At 40.2% G+C, this 14,258-nt stretch overlaps 1 protein-coding gene across 2 annotated transcripts in view; it reads left to right on the forward strand.

Moving 5' to 3' along the window:
• MAEL (maelstrom spermatogenic transposon silencer) overlaps window positions 1–10,711 on the forward strand; it is a 56,477-nt gene extending 45,766 nt beyond the window's left edge. For both annotated transcript variants that reach the window (XM_086393894.1, XM_086393895.1), the window contains 4 exons: window positions 5,481–5,543; window positions 6,283–6,415; window positions 9,568–9,643; window positions 10,177–10,711. In XM_086393894.1, coding sequence (XP_086250020.1) covers window positions 5,481–5,543; window positions 6,283–6,415; window positions 9,568–9,643; window positions 10,177–10,364 — 460 coding nt within the window. In that variant the 3' untranslated portion in view covers window positions 10,365–10,711. The remainder of the gene's footprint in view (window positions 1–5,480; window positions 5,544–6,282; window positions 6,416–9,567; window positions 9,644–10,176) is intronic.
• The last annotated feature ends 3,547 nt before the right edge of the window (window positions 10,712–14,258 follow it).

The raw sequence follows: 14,258 nt of genomic DNA on the forward strand, positions 1-14,258 counted from the left end.
TGTCCTGTTCAGTTGATCTATAACTCTCTACTTGTGCCATTTATTGTTGTTGTTACTGTTCAGTCGCTAAGTCGTGTCCAACTGTATGCGCTCCCATGGACTGCAGCACGCCAGGTGTCCCTGTCCTTCACTGTCTCCCAGAGTTTGCTCAAACTCACGTCCATTGAGTCAGTGATGCCACCCAACCATCTTATCCTCTGTTTCTGTTTCTCCTTTGCCCTCAATCTTCCCCAGAATCAGGGTCTTTCCAGTGAGTTGACTCTTCACATCAGGTGCCCAAAGTATTGGAGCTTTAGCATATTCAAGGTTGATTTCCTTTAGGATTGCCTGGTTTGATCTCATTGATGTTCAAAGGACTCTCAAGGGTCTTCTCCTGTACCACAGTTCAAAGGCATCGATTCTTCAGTACTCAGCCTTCCTTATGGTTCAACTCTCACATCCATACATGAGTACTGGAAAAACCATAGCTTTGACTAGATGGACCTTTGTCAGCAAAGTGATTTCTATACTTTTTAATACACTGTCTAGGTGTGTTGTGAGAAGGCTATGGCACCCCACTCCAGTACTCTTGCCTGGAAAATCCCATGGATGGAGGAGCCTGGTAGGCTGCAGTCCGTGGGGTCGCTAGGAGTCAGACACGACTGAACGACTTCACTTTCAGTTTTCACTTTCATGGATTGGAGAAGGAAATGGCAACCCACTCCAGTGTTCTTGCCTCGAGAATCCCAGGGATGGGGGAGCCTGGCGGGCTGCGGTCTATGGGGTCCCACAGAGTCAGACATGACTGAAGTGACTTAGCAGCTTAGCAGCAGCAGGTTTATTGTAGCTGTTCTTCCTGAGAGCAAGCATCTTTAAATTTTGTGGCTGCAGTCACCGTCTGCAGTGATTTGGAGCCCAAGAAAATAAAGTCTGTCACTGTTTCCCCATCTATTTGCCATGAAGTGATGGGACTGGATGTCATGATCTTTGTTTTTTGCATGTTGAGTTTCAAGCCAGCTTTTTCACTCTCCTCTTTCACCTTCATCAAGAGGCTCTTCAGTTCCTCTTCACTTTCTGCTGTTAAAGTGATATCATCTGCAAACCTGTGGTTGTTGATATTTCTCCCAGCAATCTTGATTCCAGGTTGTGATTCATCCACCCCAGCATTTTGCAGGATGTACTCTGCTTTGTATGTTAAATCAGCAGTGTGACAGCATATAGTCTTGATATAGTCCTTTCCTAGTTTGGAACCAGTCCGTTGTTCCATGTTCAGTTCTAACTGTTGTTTCTCGTCATGTGTACAGGTTTCTCAGGAGGCGTGTAATGTGGTCTGAGATTCCCATCTCATTAAGAATATTCCAGTTTGTTGTGATACACACAGTCAAAGGCTTTAGCATAGTCAGAGAAGCAGAAGTAGGTGTTTTTTTTTAAATTCCCTTGCTTTTTCTATGATCCAGAGTATGTTGGCAATTTGAGATCTGGTTCCTCTGCCTTTTCCAGATCCAGCTTGTACATCTGGAAGTTCTCAATTCACATACTCTTGAAGTCTAGCTTGAACGATTTTGAGCATAATCTAGCTGGCGTGTAAAATGAGTACAATTGTACAGTAATTGTACATTCTTTGGCATTGCCTTTCTTTGGGATTGGAATGAAAACCGACACTTTCCACTCCCGTGAACACTGCTGAGTTTTCCAAATTTGCTGGCATAATGAGTGCAGCACTTTCAGAACATTATCTTTAAGGATTTGAAATAGCTTAGCTGGAAAGGCATCACCTCCACTAGCTTTGTTCATAGTAATGCTTTCTAAGGCCCACTTGACTTCACACTCCAGGATGTCTAGCTCTAGGTGAGTGATCACACCATCATAGTTATCTGGGTCATTAAGAGCTTTTTTTGTACAGATCTTCTGTTTCGTCTTGCCACCTCTTCTTAACCTCTTCTGCTTCTGTTAGGTCCTTGCCGTTTTTGTCCTTTATTGTGCCCATCTGTGCATGAAATGTTCCCCTTTGCATGAAATGCCTCCATTTTGCTTAAAGAGATCTCTAGTCTTTCCCATTCTGTTATATTCCTCTATTTCTTTGCATTGCTCACTTAAGAAGGCTTTCTTATATCTCCTTACTATTATCTGGAACTCTGCATTCAGTTGGGTATATCTTTCCCTTTCTCCTTTGCCTTTCACTTCTTTTCTCAGCTATTTGTAAAGCCCCCTCAGACAACCATTTTGCCTTTTTGCATTTCTCTTTCTTGGGGATGGTTTTGGTCACCACCTCCTGTACAGTGTCATGAACCTCTGTCCATGGTTCTTCAGGCACTCCTCTGCCAGATCTGGTCCCTTGAGTCTGTTAATCACCTCCACTGTATAAGCATAAGGGATTTGATTTAGGTCATTCCTGAATGTCTTAGTGGTTCTCCCTACTTTATTCAGCTTGAGCCTGAATTTTGCTATAAGGAGCTTATGATCTGAACCATAGTCAGCTCCAGGTCTTGTTTTTGCTGACTGTATAGAGCTTCTCCATCTTTGGCTACAAAGAATATAATCAGTCTGATGTCAGTATTGACCATCTGGTGATGTCCATGTGTGGAATCGCCTCTTGTGTTGCAGGAAAAGAGTGTTTTCTATGACCAGTGTGTTCTCTTGGCAAAACTCTGTTAGCCTTTGCCCTGCTTCATTTTGTACTCCAAGGTCAAACTTGCCTGTAATTCCAGGTGACTTCCTTCTTCCGCACTCCAGTCCCCTGTGATGAAAGGACACCTTTTTGGGTGTTAGTTCCAGTAGGTTCTGTAGGCCATCATAGAACCGTTCAGCTTCATGTTCTTCAGCATCAGTGATTGGGTCATTGACTTGGACAACAGACTGGTTCCAAATAGGAAAAGGAGTACGTCAAGGCTGTATATTGTCACCCTGCTTATTTAACTTACATTCAGATTACATCATGAGAAACGCTGGGCTGGAAGAAACACAAGCTGGATCAAGATTGCTGGGAGAAATATCAATAACCTCAGATATGCAGATGACACCACCCTTATGGCAGAAAGTGAAGAGGAACTAAAGAGCCTCTTGATGAAAGTGAAAGAGGAGAGTGAAAAAGCTGGCTTAAAACTCAACATTCAGAAAACTAAGATCATGGCATCTGGTCCCATTACTTCATGGGAAATAGATGGGGAAAGAGTGGAAACTGTGTCAGACTTTATTTTGGGGGGCTCCAAAATCACTGCAGATGGTGATTGAAGCCAGGAAATTAAAAGACGCTTACTCCTTGGAAGGAAAGTTATGACCAACCTAGACAGCATATTGAAAAGCAGAGCTATTACTTTGCCAACAAAGGTCCGTCTAGTCAAGGCTATGGTTTTTCCAGTGGTCATGTATGGATGTGAGAGTTGGACTGTGATGAAAGCTGAGCACCGAAGAATTGATGCTTTTGAACTGTGGTGTTGGAGAAGACTCTTGAGAGTCCCTTGGACAGCAAGGAGATCCAACCAGTCCATCCTAAAGGAGATCAGTCCTGGGTGTTCATTGGAAGGACTGATGCTAAAGCTGAAACTCCAATACTCTGGCCACCTCATGCGAAGAGTTGACTCATTGGAAAAGACCCTGATGCTGGGAGGGATTGGGGGCAGGAGGAGAAGGAAGACGACAGAGGATGAGATGGCTGGATGTCATCACCGACTCGATGGACGTGAGTTTAAGTGAACTCCTGGAATTGGTGATGGTAGGGAGGCCTGGTGTGCTGCAATTCATGGGATCACAAAGAGTCAGACACGACTGAGCGACTGAACTGAACTGAACTGTGATATTGAATGGTTTGCCTTGGAATTGAGCTGAGATCATTCTAGCATTTTTGAGATGACACCAAGTACTGCATTTTGGACTCCTTTGTTGACTATGAGGGCTACTCCATTCCTTTAAGGTATTCTTGGCCACAGTTTTAGATATAATGATCATCTGAATTAATTCGCATATTCCTTTCCATTTTAGTTTACTGCTTTCTAAAATGTCAGTGTTCAGTTTTGCCATCTTCTGTTTGACTACATTCATTTAATCTTGACTCATGGACCTAACATTTCAGGTTCCTACGCATTATTATTCTTTATAGCATCGGACTTGACTTTTACCACCAGACACATCCATCGCTGGGCATTGTTTCCGCTTTGGCTCAGCCTCTTCATTGCTTCTGGAGCTATTGCTCCACTCTTCCCAGTAGCATATTAGGGCACCTACCCAGCTGGAGAGTTCATCTCTCAATTTCGTATCTTTTTGTCTTTTCATACTGTTCATGATGACTGTAGCTTTATAGTATAGTCTGAATCAAGGAATCTTATTTCTCCAGCTCTGTTTTTCTCTCAGGATTGCTTTGGCTGTTTGGGGTCTTTTGTATTTCCATAAAATATTAAGTCTTTTGTGCTTGATCTTCCATTGGTAATTTGACAGGGATTGTGTTGAATCAGTAGACTGAGGTGGTATTTTGACAATATTGATTCTTCTAGGCCAATAACATGGTTTATATTTCTGTTTGTTGTTGTCATCTTAGATTTTTTAATCAGTATCTTCTAGTTTTTGAACTTCAGTCCTTTTGCCTCCTTAGGTAGGTTTATTTTTAGGTATTTTTTATTCTTTCTGATGTAATGATAAATGAGATTATTCCCTTCTCCTTATCTTTAGTGGTTAGTAGATAGACATGCAGTACTTACTGTTTACCGTCTTTATAATTTTTAAATGGAGATTCATGCTAAGTTGAGGCAAGCCTCCTATTGGATTGGCCAAACAGTTTGTTCGTCTTTCAGAAAGCCCCAGACAAACTTTTTGGCCAACCCAGTATTTTGCAGGTAATGCTGTTCTGAGTCTCAATAGACTTTGGCACTCGGGGGAAAGATATATGCAGGTTTATAGTGGTTCTTGTATGTATGTTGTTGGTCATTTTAACATCACTGCCTGAAGTCTTCACTCAAACATCCACTTTCTAGTCATACCTTCCCTGCCTAACTTATCTAAAATGTCACCCTTCTGTAGCATTTCATATCACCTTTTTGTTTTTTTTTCCTTCTTAGAACTTATCATCTAACTTACTGTATGTTATATCTACATATCTTTAATCTGACTTCCCCATTAGAAAGTAAGTTTTGTGTGCCTAAGTGTGTTTCACTCAATGCTGTATCCCTAATGCCTAGAACAAGCCTGGTAAGTAGTATGTATTCATTAAATGCTTGTTTTATGAATGCTTGCTAACCATAGTCACTAAATGTCTCCTGAACTCTCAGTTTATTTCCAGGTAAAATTTGTCTTTTATAGTTGTGTGTTATTTGCAATATATCATGAATCTGCATCTGAGGAAGTAATGTAAAAAACTTGTTTTTTAAAAAATCTATTTTGTATGTTAAATTAGAAATTTTAGTATTTGAGTAATAATTGGAATCATTTAAGAAAAACTGACCCTAAGTAAGTTTGAAATTTAGCACATGAAAACTCATTAGATCAGGATATTAAAGTCTTTTTTTGTACAGGTGCAAGTGGCATGAAGAAAATGATATTCTCTTCTGTGCTTTAGCTGTTTGCAAGAAAATTGCGTAAGTTAAGAGTGTCTTCATAATACTCTAATCTGCACTGAATTCTTTGCAACTTTCCTTGTTGCTTTGACATATAGGATGCATCACTCCTCACCTCTGTTTCCACAGTTCCCTTTTAAAACAAGCGCTTTTTAAAATCATGTTACTTTTATTATCACTGTTACTACTTGTTGGTTGTAGTTACCACCTGAGCAATTTGACTGACCCTTCAGAGGCACTTAAGCTGAATTTTTCCTTCTAGGATTCCAATAGGAAAGCAAAATCCCCTACTGTCATTAAGAACAGCACTTCCTTGTGAAGGTGCTCAAAAAATATAGACCCTTTTCTCCTCCTTTTGTCAGGAAGGTACTTGCAGCCTCAGATCTCTAGGTGCTCTGTTGATCACTTTATACAGCTGCTGATAGTTGGTCTGAGAATGAATAAGTGTTTAAGTATTAGCCCTCCTTCTGGTGTTGTTTCTTCCTGACTTAAGTATATGAGAATTCTGGTAATCTTTACACCCATTCCTGTTCTCTCATAATGAGGCTGATATTATATTTGCTAATCAAAGTATTGGTTACCACTGATGTACAATTTTATATGTGCTGCTACCAATTCCCATTTTTATTCAAATCTCTAAATTTATTTTTTCCAAGATTTACAATATCTCTCACATTGTTAGAAATTTTTAAAATGTGACTGCTGTTTAAATAAATTAGATGAGATTCTGATAATGAACATTTTGAATTCCTTTTTAAAGGTACTGCATCAGTAATTCTCTAGCCACTCTCTTTGGAATCCAGCTCACAGAGGCTCATGTACCGCTTCAAGATTACGAGGCCAGCAATAGTGTGACACCCAAAATGGTTGTGTTGGATGCAGGGCGTTACCAGGTAAGGAGCTGACTCTGGTGGCTGCTAGTTTCTTAGGTCCTGCTCAGTGTGGTCCTGGTCCATAACAGATAACGAGCTTTCCTTTTTTGGTTCTCTCTTCTCTTAAAAGTTTTTTTAATCCTTCATGGAATGTCAGTTTTTAATCCAATTGAATTTTGCATAAGATCATTTTATTTCCTGGTGTATTTTTTCCTCTGGGGGACATTTGGCATTAGTCTTTATACAAAACACATTCAAACATTTATTCAAAAAATTATACACATTTTTGAAGTAGATATTTTAAGTACGAGACCCGATTCAGGATTTGATTAGAGGCTAATATAATTTCTCTACCACCTCTCTTCCCTCCTTGCTATTTACTTACTCGTAGGCCTCGCTATACTGCTGAGAGCATAGCAGTTAAGAGTATGGGCTCTCTAGTTAGAATTCCTGAATTTCACTTCAGGCTCTGCTACATATAGGCTATGTTACTGCGAGTTATTTGAACTTTCTGTGCTGATTTCTTATCTGTAGAACAGTAATAATAATGAGCTAGTAGTTGTAGGGTTGAATGTAGCAGTATACGAAAGTACTAAAAATTCTGCCTTAGAATATAGTAGATAATAAATAAGTATTGTTATTTTAAAATAGTCAATAAAATAGTGAAAGGGGAACCCCAAAATGGAATGAATGATTGATACAGATAACTACTACTATCAATCTCAAAGGCACTACTTACGCTTAGCAAAAGCACCAGTCTCAAAAGGTTATATACTGTATGATTCCATTTATGTGACATTCTTGAAAATGCAAATGATAACGATGGACATGTCAGTGGCTCCCAGAGGGTGGGGGAGGGTGTGTCTGTAAAAGGGATAGTGTGAGGAAGGTTTTTGAGGTGATAGGATGGCTCTGTCTCCTAATTGCCATGGTGGTTTCACAGATCTCTTTGTTAAAACTCAGAAATGTAAACCCTACCAAAAGTCTGTCTTAGTTGTGTGATAATTTTAAAATCTGGGCAAAACTGTTCTCTTTCTGTATTGTTAACCCTTAGCGCAGTAATTCTTCACTAGGGCCCATTTTTGTGCTGTTCAGGAGACATTGGCAACACTTGGAGACATTTTTGGTTGTTACAGCTGGGAATGGGGCGCTGCTGGCATCTAGTGAGTAGATACCAGTAAGCCTGCTAAACACTTGATAAAATGTACAGTGAAAGAAAGTGAAAGTTGCTCAGTCGTTTCCAACTCTTTGCGACCCCATGGACTATATATATAGTCCATGGAATTCTCCAGGCCAGAATACTGGAGTGGGTACCCTTTCCCTTCTCTAGGGGATCTTCCCAGTCCAGGCATCAAACCCAGATCTCCTGCATTGCAGGCAGATTCTTTGCCAGCTGAGCCACAAGGGACAGGACAGCCTTCTAAACAAAATATTACTTAGCCGAAAAATGTCAGTAGTATCCAGGATAAGAAGCCCTGCCTTAGCCCCATCTCCGCCGTCTGTGCTGAGACTACCAGGTTTCATCTCATTGTCCCCCCTTCCATTGTTAGCATCAGTCACTATGCAAGCTCAGGACACCTAGAGCCTCTCTCCATTTCCCAGACTCATCTTACTAGGCCGATTCTGTATTCAGCCCTCCCCAACTCCTGGAAAACTGTGTGTCTTCTCAACCTCAGTTATCAACAAAATCTTGTATCATCAGCCTCCTCTGGGGAAGGCCTGTTTTCCTCCTTGATTCTAACTAAAATGTTACTGTCCTCTAAAGACACTGCTTCCCTGTTAGCTCTTTAAAATGGTGACCTTTTTTTCCCCTCATTTATTGTGGGCCTAGATTTGAGGTAGTTGTCCTTATTTAACTTCGTGGTCTCCAGACTTCCTAACTTTTCCCTAAAACCCCTAGGCTTTGAATCTCATGCCATTCAGGCTGATAGCCCCTTTTTGGAGTCCATAGGCCTCTGAGTTGGACATCTCCATTCTTTATTGAGGCAGAAAATCAGACAGTATTGCTGTCAGAATTCTTGATTTCAGTTTCCCCATAGATCTTTTTAATTGCCTGATATTTCAGTTCCTTGACTTTCCCTTCTCCAGTGGCGCTATCTCCTGCCATCCATCAAATATCCACTCCCATGATAGTCTAGGTCCCGGTGGAATCTTCCCACAATCTCAGTTTCAAGCATCCTACTCTCCTACCACCGCTGTCTTTCTCTGGTACCTCAGTGCCAACAGCTCTTTCACCTTGACTGAGACCTTCTATGTCCCCACTATTTGGAAGCCCTCCTTCGCAGGGTCACTGCATTGCACAACTCTGGGGGTCCATTCACACGTGGACAGTGCTGCACTCTCTCCTCACCTTGCCCTTCACCTCCTTCCTTCCCTGTTTAGATTCCTTGCTCTGTTATTTCCACTCACTTGCACTGTCAACTCCATTGGCCTTTCATTCTTCATCATACTTGGTTAATAAACACTAACCCTGATTAAATCAGCTTTTTACCTATTCTGTTCTTATACATTTGAAAAGAAACTACCATACTGACAGGTATTATTTAATATCTATCAGCACCAACTTCAAGTGAGCCCTTAGCGGTGCGTGGCAGTTGTCCATTTCTCTGATTTGATTAATCTTCCTCTCTCCTAGACAGTTATTTCTCATCTTTTCTCACTTGAAACTTCATCACCTCTTCCTTCATCCTTGTTCTAGCTGATGCTTTTATCCCCTCCTTCTCCAAGGAAATAGAAGCAATCAAGAGGTTTTCCATGTATTCCTACCATTACATTCACCATATACTCTGCTTTAATGCATGAATTGTCTATGTTTCTATCTAAGGCTAATCCTTCTATTTCTATATATCCTGTTCTCTTACCTACCTGAGGACATGGCTCTAATGGTTTTATACTGTTTCCTTCATCACTAGGGTTTCTTTCTTTTCTGAGTCATTCTTATTAGAAACATTATATGATCTCATATTTAAAAATAAAACCCCTTTTTTATGCTATAATTTCCCCCTCGAAGATTCCCTTCTGCTTTTCCTTTTACAACAGTACTCTTCAAAAGTTGATCAGACATTGGAAAGTGGGTGTTAGTTTGTCTTTAAGGAGTAATTTGAAATAGATGATCCAATAATAAATGTTTCCCACTGTTTTTTGTTTGTTTGTTGGTTGCTTTTTACTTATAGAAGCTAAGGGTTGAGAGTCCAGGATTCTCTCATTTCAGCTCTTCTAATCAAGAACAAAGATCAAACACACCCACTGGTAAGCATCTTTTGTTTAATAAGGCACCTCAAAAAGTTAGGGTCTTTCTAAGATCCCAGGGTATGGTACTTAAACCAGTTCCAGAATGGCTTTAGGGCATTAGAATCTTGAATTGGGAGTTTACCTGTCAAAAGCACTTCATTTGGATATGTGTGGCTTTTTATCACTTTGATAAAATTTAACTTACTCTTCAGAATTTTGTTCAGGGCATTTAAAATAAAGCCTGTTACTCTTGTAGCAGCTATTGTTTTATAGTTTTGATGTGAGGGTGTCTTTGGGGAAATGGGAAAGTTTAAAAAAGCTAGTGACATAAATTTTCAAATGGTCCCTGAAGAACTTCAATTAAGATTTCCAGGACTTAAAAAAAATATTCAGCCTTTTGGCATCTACTCTAAGAATGATCTCCCCTTTTGATGATCTGTTTAATCATGGTTTAGTGAAAGGCGTGCAGTAGGATGAATCAACTGAGAAAGCTGTTTATAATAAGACTGTAAAATTGCTACATTTTTTTCCTTGTATTTTTAATATCCTAGGTGACTACCCATCTGGGGTGAAAATCTCTGGCCAAAACAGCAGTGTTCGGGGAAGAGGGATTACCCGCTTACTAGAGAGCATCTCCAGTTCCTCCAGCAATATCCATAAATTCTCCAACTGTGAGACTCCAGTCTCACCTTACACATCCCCAAAACACGGATACAAATCTTTCTCTTCCTTATCTTAATGATGGTACATTTTTCAATTTCTGGAAAAATAACAGGGTCAACTTCCCTTCTGACTATAGTCATATATTAAACAGATGACATCAATGATAAATGTCATTACTATAAAAACTACTTAATTTGTAAGGAAATTCTGTTTCATGGATTAAAAATAATTGTGGTTGGAGAAGATCTTGGCATTTTTGCTTTTTTCTTTAGGGCTTGTTCTACTTTCTGACTGTATTATGGGAATGCCATTAAAGTTTTGAGTCCTGTAATAAAACCAGCATTTTAAGAGTTGTGCTTTTGGGAATGTTATATTTTTGTATCTTTTCCTCCACAATAAAGGTATTGAATATCTGTTATGAAAGATTTTTAAATAGTTTTATGTGTTTCTTTCCATTATGAAATGTGGAATGGTACCCTTGAGACCAGCTCTTTTCATTGCAAATATCTAAAAAAAATTAGTCTTTAACAAAAATACTTTTTCTACTTAAAGTCTTTGAAACATGCTGACTTTGGCAAAAGTCATCTGAAGAATGAGAAACCAAAAGGAGATTATGTCATTTTCCCCAAATCACATGGCTGGACAGTGACCAGATTCCAGGTTTACTTGACCACAAGGCCTTCTGCATATTCCAAGCAGATATATTTTGAGTCAAGAATTTGGCCTGTTTGTGACTGACTTAAACTGGCTCATGTTCTCTACTTGGGCTATTATGTAGCCCTGGAGTAGGAGAAGAGATGAAGTAACCCTTTTTTCTTGGAACCATAGTAAGACAATATGGTCTTACTATGACAGAAAGAGCAATCTAATTTAGGTCTATTATATAGCCCTGGAGAAGGCAATGGCACCCCACTCCAGTACTCTTGCCTGGAAAATCCCATGGACGGAGGAGCCTGGTAGGCTGCAGTCCATGGGGTCGCTAAGAGTCAGACACGACTGAGCAACTTCACTTTCACTTTTCACTTTCATGCATTGGAGAAGGAAATGGCAGCCCACTCCAGTGTTCTTGCCTGGAGAATCTCAGGGACAGGGGAGCCTGGTGGGCTGCCGTCTCTGGGGTCACACAGAGTCAGACACGACTGAAGCGACTTAGCATAGCATAGCATATAGCCCTGGAGTAGGAGAAGAGATATAGTAACCCTTTTTTCTTGGAACCATAGTAAGACCATAGATGGCAGTATGGACTTACTATGGCAGAAACAGCAATCAAATTTAGGTCTGTTTGACTCAAAACCCAGGAGAATTACTTGGACTCTAATTTTTCTCAATAGCCGTATTCTCCTTTACTACTGAGTACCTACATTGTGGAGATACACCCACCCACACACATTTACACAAATATACACACACATCTTGTAAACTTCTTAATAACCACTCTGAAGAAGGTGATACTTCATTCCATCTTACACACACAGGTGGCACAGTGGTAAAGAATCTGTCTGCCAGTGTAGGAAGTAAAAGAGAAGCAGGTTTGATCCCTGGGTTGGGAATATCCCCTGGAGAAGGAAATGGCAACTCACTCTGGTATACTTGCCTGGAAAACTCTATGGACCAAGGAGCCTGCTGGGTTACAGTCCATGGAGCCTCAGAGTCAGACACGACTGAGTGACAGAGCCCACACATGCAACTCAGATATTCAGGTCATACAGCTACTCTGTGGAAGAAATGTTAACCATGTCTGCCTCCAAAGACCGTGTTACTCATATCCTCGCTGTCTTTTACCTCCTTTTCTTCTGTCTCTGATATCAGATCTTTAAACAAGGAACGGTTATTGAATGTACCTTTATATATTGCATTTTCTACTAGCAGATTGGTTTTTAAATCTTCATAAGCTATGAGACCATTTTATCTTTCTTCAAAATCAGCATGTTGACAGTAATTGAGTTCAGTCATTCAGTCATGTCTGACTCTGCGACCCCACGGACTGCAGCACGCCAGGCCTCCCTGTCTTTCACCGTCTCCCAGAGCTCACTCAGACTCACGTCCATTGGATCAGTGATGCCATCCGACCAACTTGTCCTCTCCTCCCTTCTCCTCCTGCCTTCAGTCTTTCCCAGCATCAGGGTCTTTTCCAAGAAGTAGGCTCTTCTCATCAAGTTGTCAAAGTATTGGAGCTTCAACATCAGCTTCCAATGAATATTCAGGGTTGACTTCCTTTAGGATTGACTGCTTTACTCTCCCTGCAGTTCAAGGGACTCTCAAGAGTCTTCTCCAAACCCATAATTCGAAAGTGTCAGTTCTTTGGTACTCAGACTTTTTATGGTCCAACTCTCAGATCCATACTGGAAAAACCATCGCTTTGACTAGGTGGACCTCTGTTGGCAAAGTAATGTTTGTTTTTTAATATATTGTCTAAGTTGGTCATAGCTTTGCTTCCAAGGGGCAAGCATCTTTTAATTTCATGGCTGCAGTCACAATCCACAATGATTTTGGAGCCCAAGAAAATAAAAGCTGTCACTGTTTGCATTGTTTCCCCATCCATTTGTCATGAAACAATGGGACCAGATGCCATGATCTTCGTTTTTTGAATGTTGAGATTTTAATCAGCTTTTTAACTCTCCTCTTTCACTTTCATCAAGAGGCTCTTTAGTTCCTTCACTTTCTGCCATAAGGGTGGTGTCATCTGCGTCTCTGAGGTTATTGATATTTCTCCTGGCAATCTTGATTCCAGCTTGTGCTTCATCCAGCCTGACATTTCGCATGATGTACTCTACATATTAAGTTAAATAAGCAGGGTGACAGTATACAGCTTTGACATACTCATTTCGCAATTTGTAACTGATCCATTGTTCCATGTCTGGTTCTAACTATTGGATTCTTGACCTACATACAGATTTCTCAGGAGGCAGGTCAGGTGGTCTGGTATTCCCATCTCTTTAAGAATTTTCCACAGTTTGTTGTGATCCACACAGTCAAAGGCTTTATCATAGTCAGTGAAATAGAAGTAGATGTTTTTCTGGAATTATCTTGCTTTTTCTATAATCTGAATGATGTTGGCAATTTGATCTCTGATTCCTCTGCCTTTTCTAAATCCATCTTGTATATCTGGAGGTTCTGGGTTCATGTACTGTTGAAGCCTAGCTTGGAGGATTTTGAGCATTACTTTGCCAGCATGTGAAGTGAGTGCAATTTTGCAGTAGTTTGAACATACTTTGGCATTGCCCTTTGGGATTGAAATGAAAACTGACCTTTTACGGTCCTGTGGCCAGTGCTGAGTTTTCCAAATTTGCTGGTATACTGAGTGCAGCACTTTAACAGCATCATCTTTTAGGATTTAAAATAGCTCAGCTGGAATTCCATCACTTCCACTAGCTTTTGTTCATAGTGATGCTAAGGCCCACTTGACTTCAGACTCCAGGATGTCTGGCTCTTAAGTGAATGATGACACCATTGTGTTTGTCTGTGTCATTAAGATCTTTCTTGTATAGTCTTTTGTGTTTTCTTGCAACCTCTTCATAATCTCTTTTGTTAGGTCCATATCATTTCTGTCCCTTATTGTGCCCATATTTGTATGACATGTTCCCTTGGTATCTCTAATTGTCTTAAAGAGATCTCTAGTCTTTCCCATTCTGTTGTTTTCCTCTATTTCTTTGCATTGTTCATTTTAGGAAGAATTTCTTATCACTCTTTGCTATTCTTTGGAATTCTGCATTCAGATGGGTTTATCTTTGCTTTTCTCCTTTGCTTTTCACTTCTTTTCTTAGCTATTTGTAAGGCCTCCTCAGACAGGCATTTTGCTTCTTGCACTTCTTTTTCTTGGGAATGGTTCTGACCACTGCTTCCTGTAAATATTACGAACCTCTGTCCATAGTTTTTCAGGCACTCAATCTATCATATCTAACTCCTTGAATAATCATTATGGTGTGATCACTCACCTAAAGCCAGACATCCTAGAATGTGAAGTCAAGTG

The sequence above is a fragment of the Bos grunniens genome, chromosome 3 (genome assembly GCF_055505025.1).
Source record: "Bos grunniens cultivar Pamir isolate PY7600 chromosome 3, Bosgru_T2T1.0, whole genome shotgun sequence".
NCBI classification, from domain to species: Eukaryota; Metazoa; Chordata; class Mammalia; order Artiodactyla; family Bovidae; genus Bos; species Bos grunniens.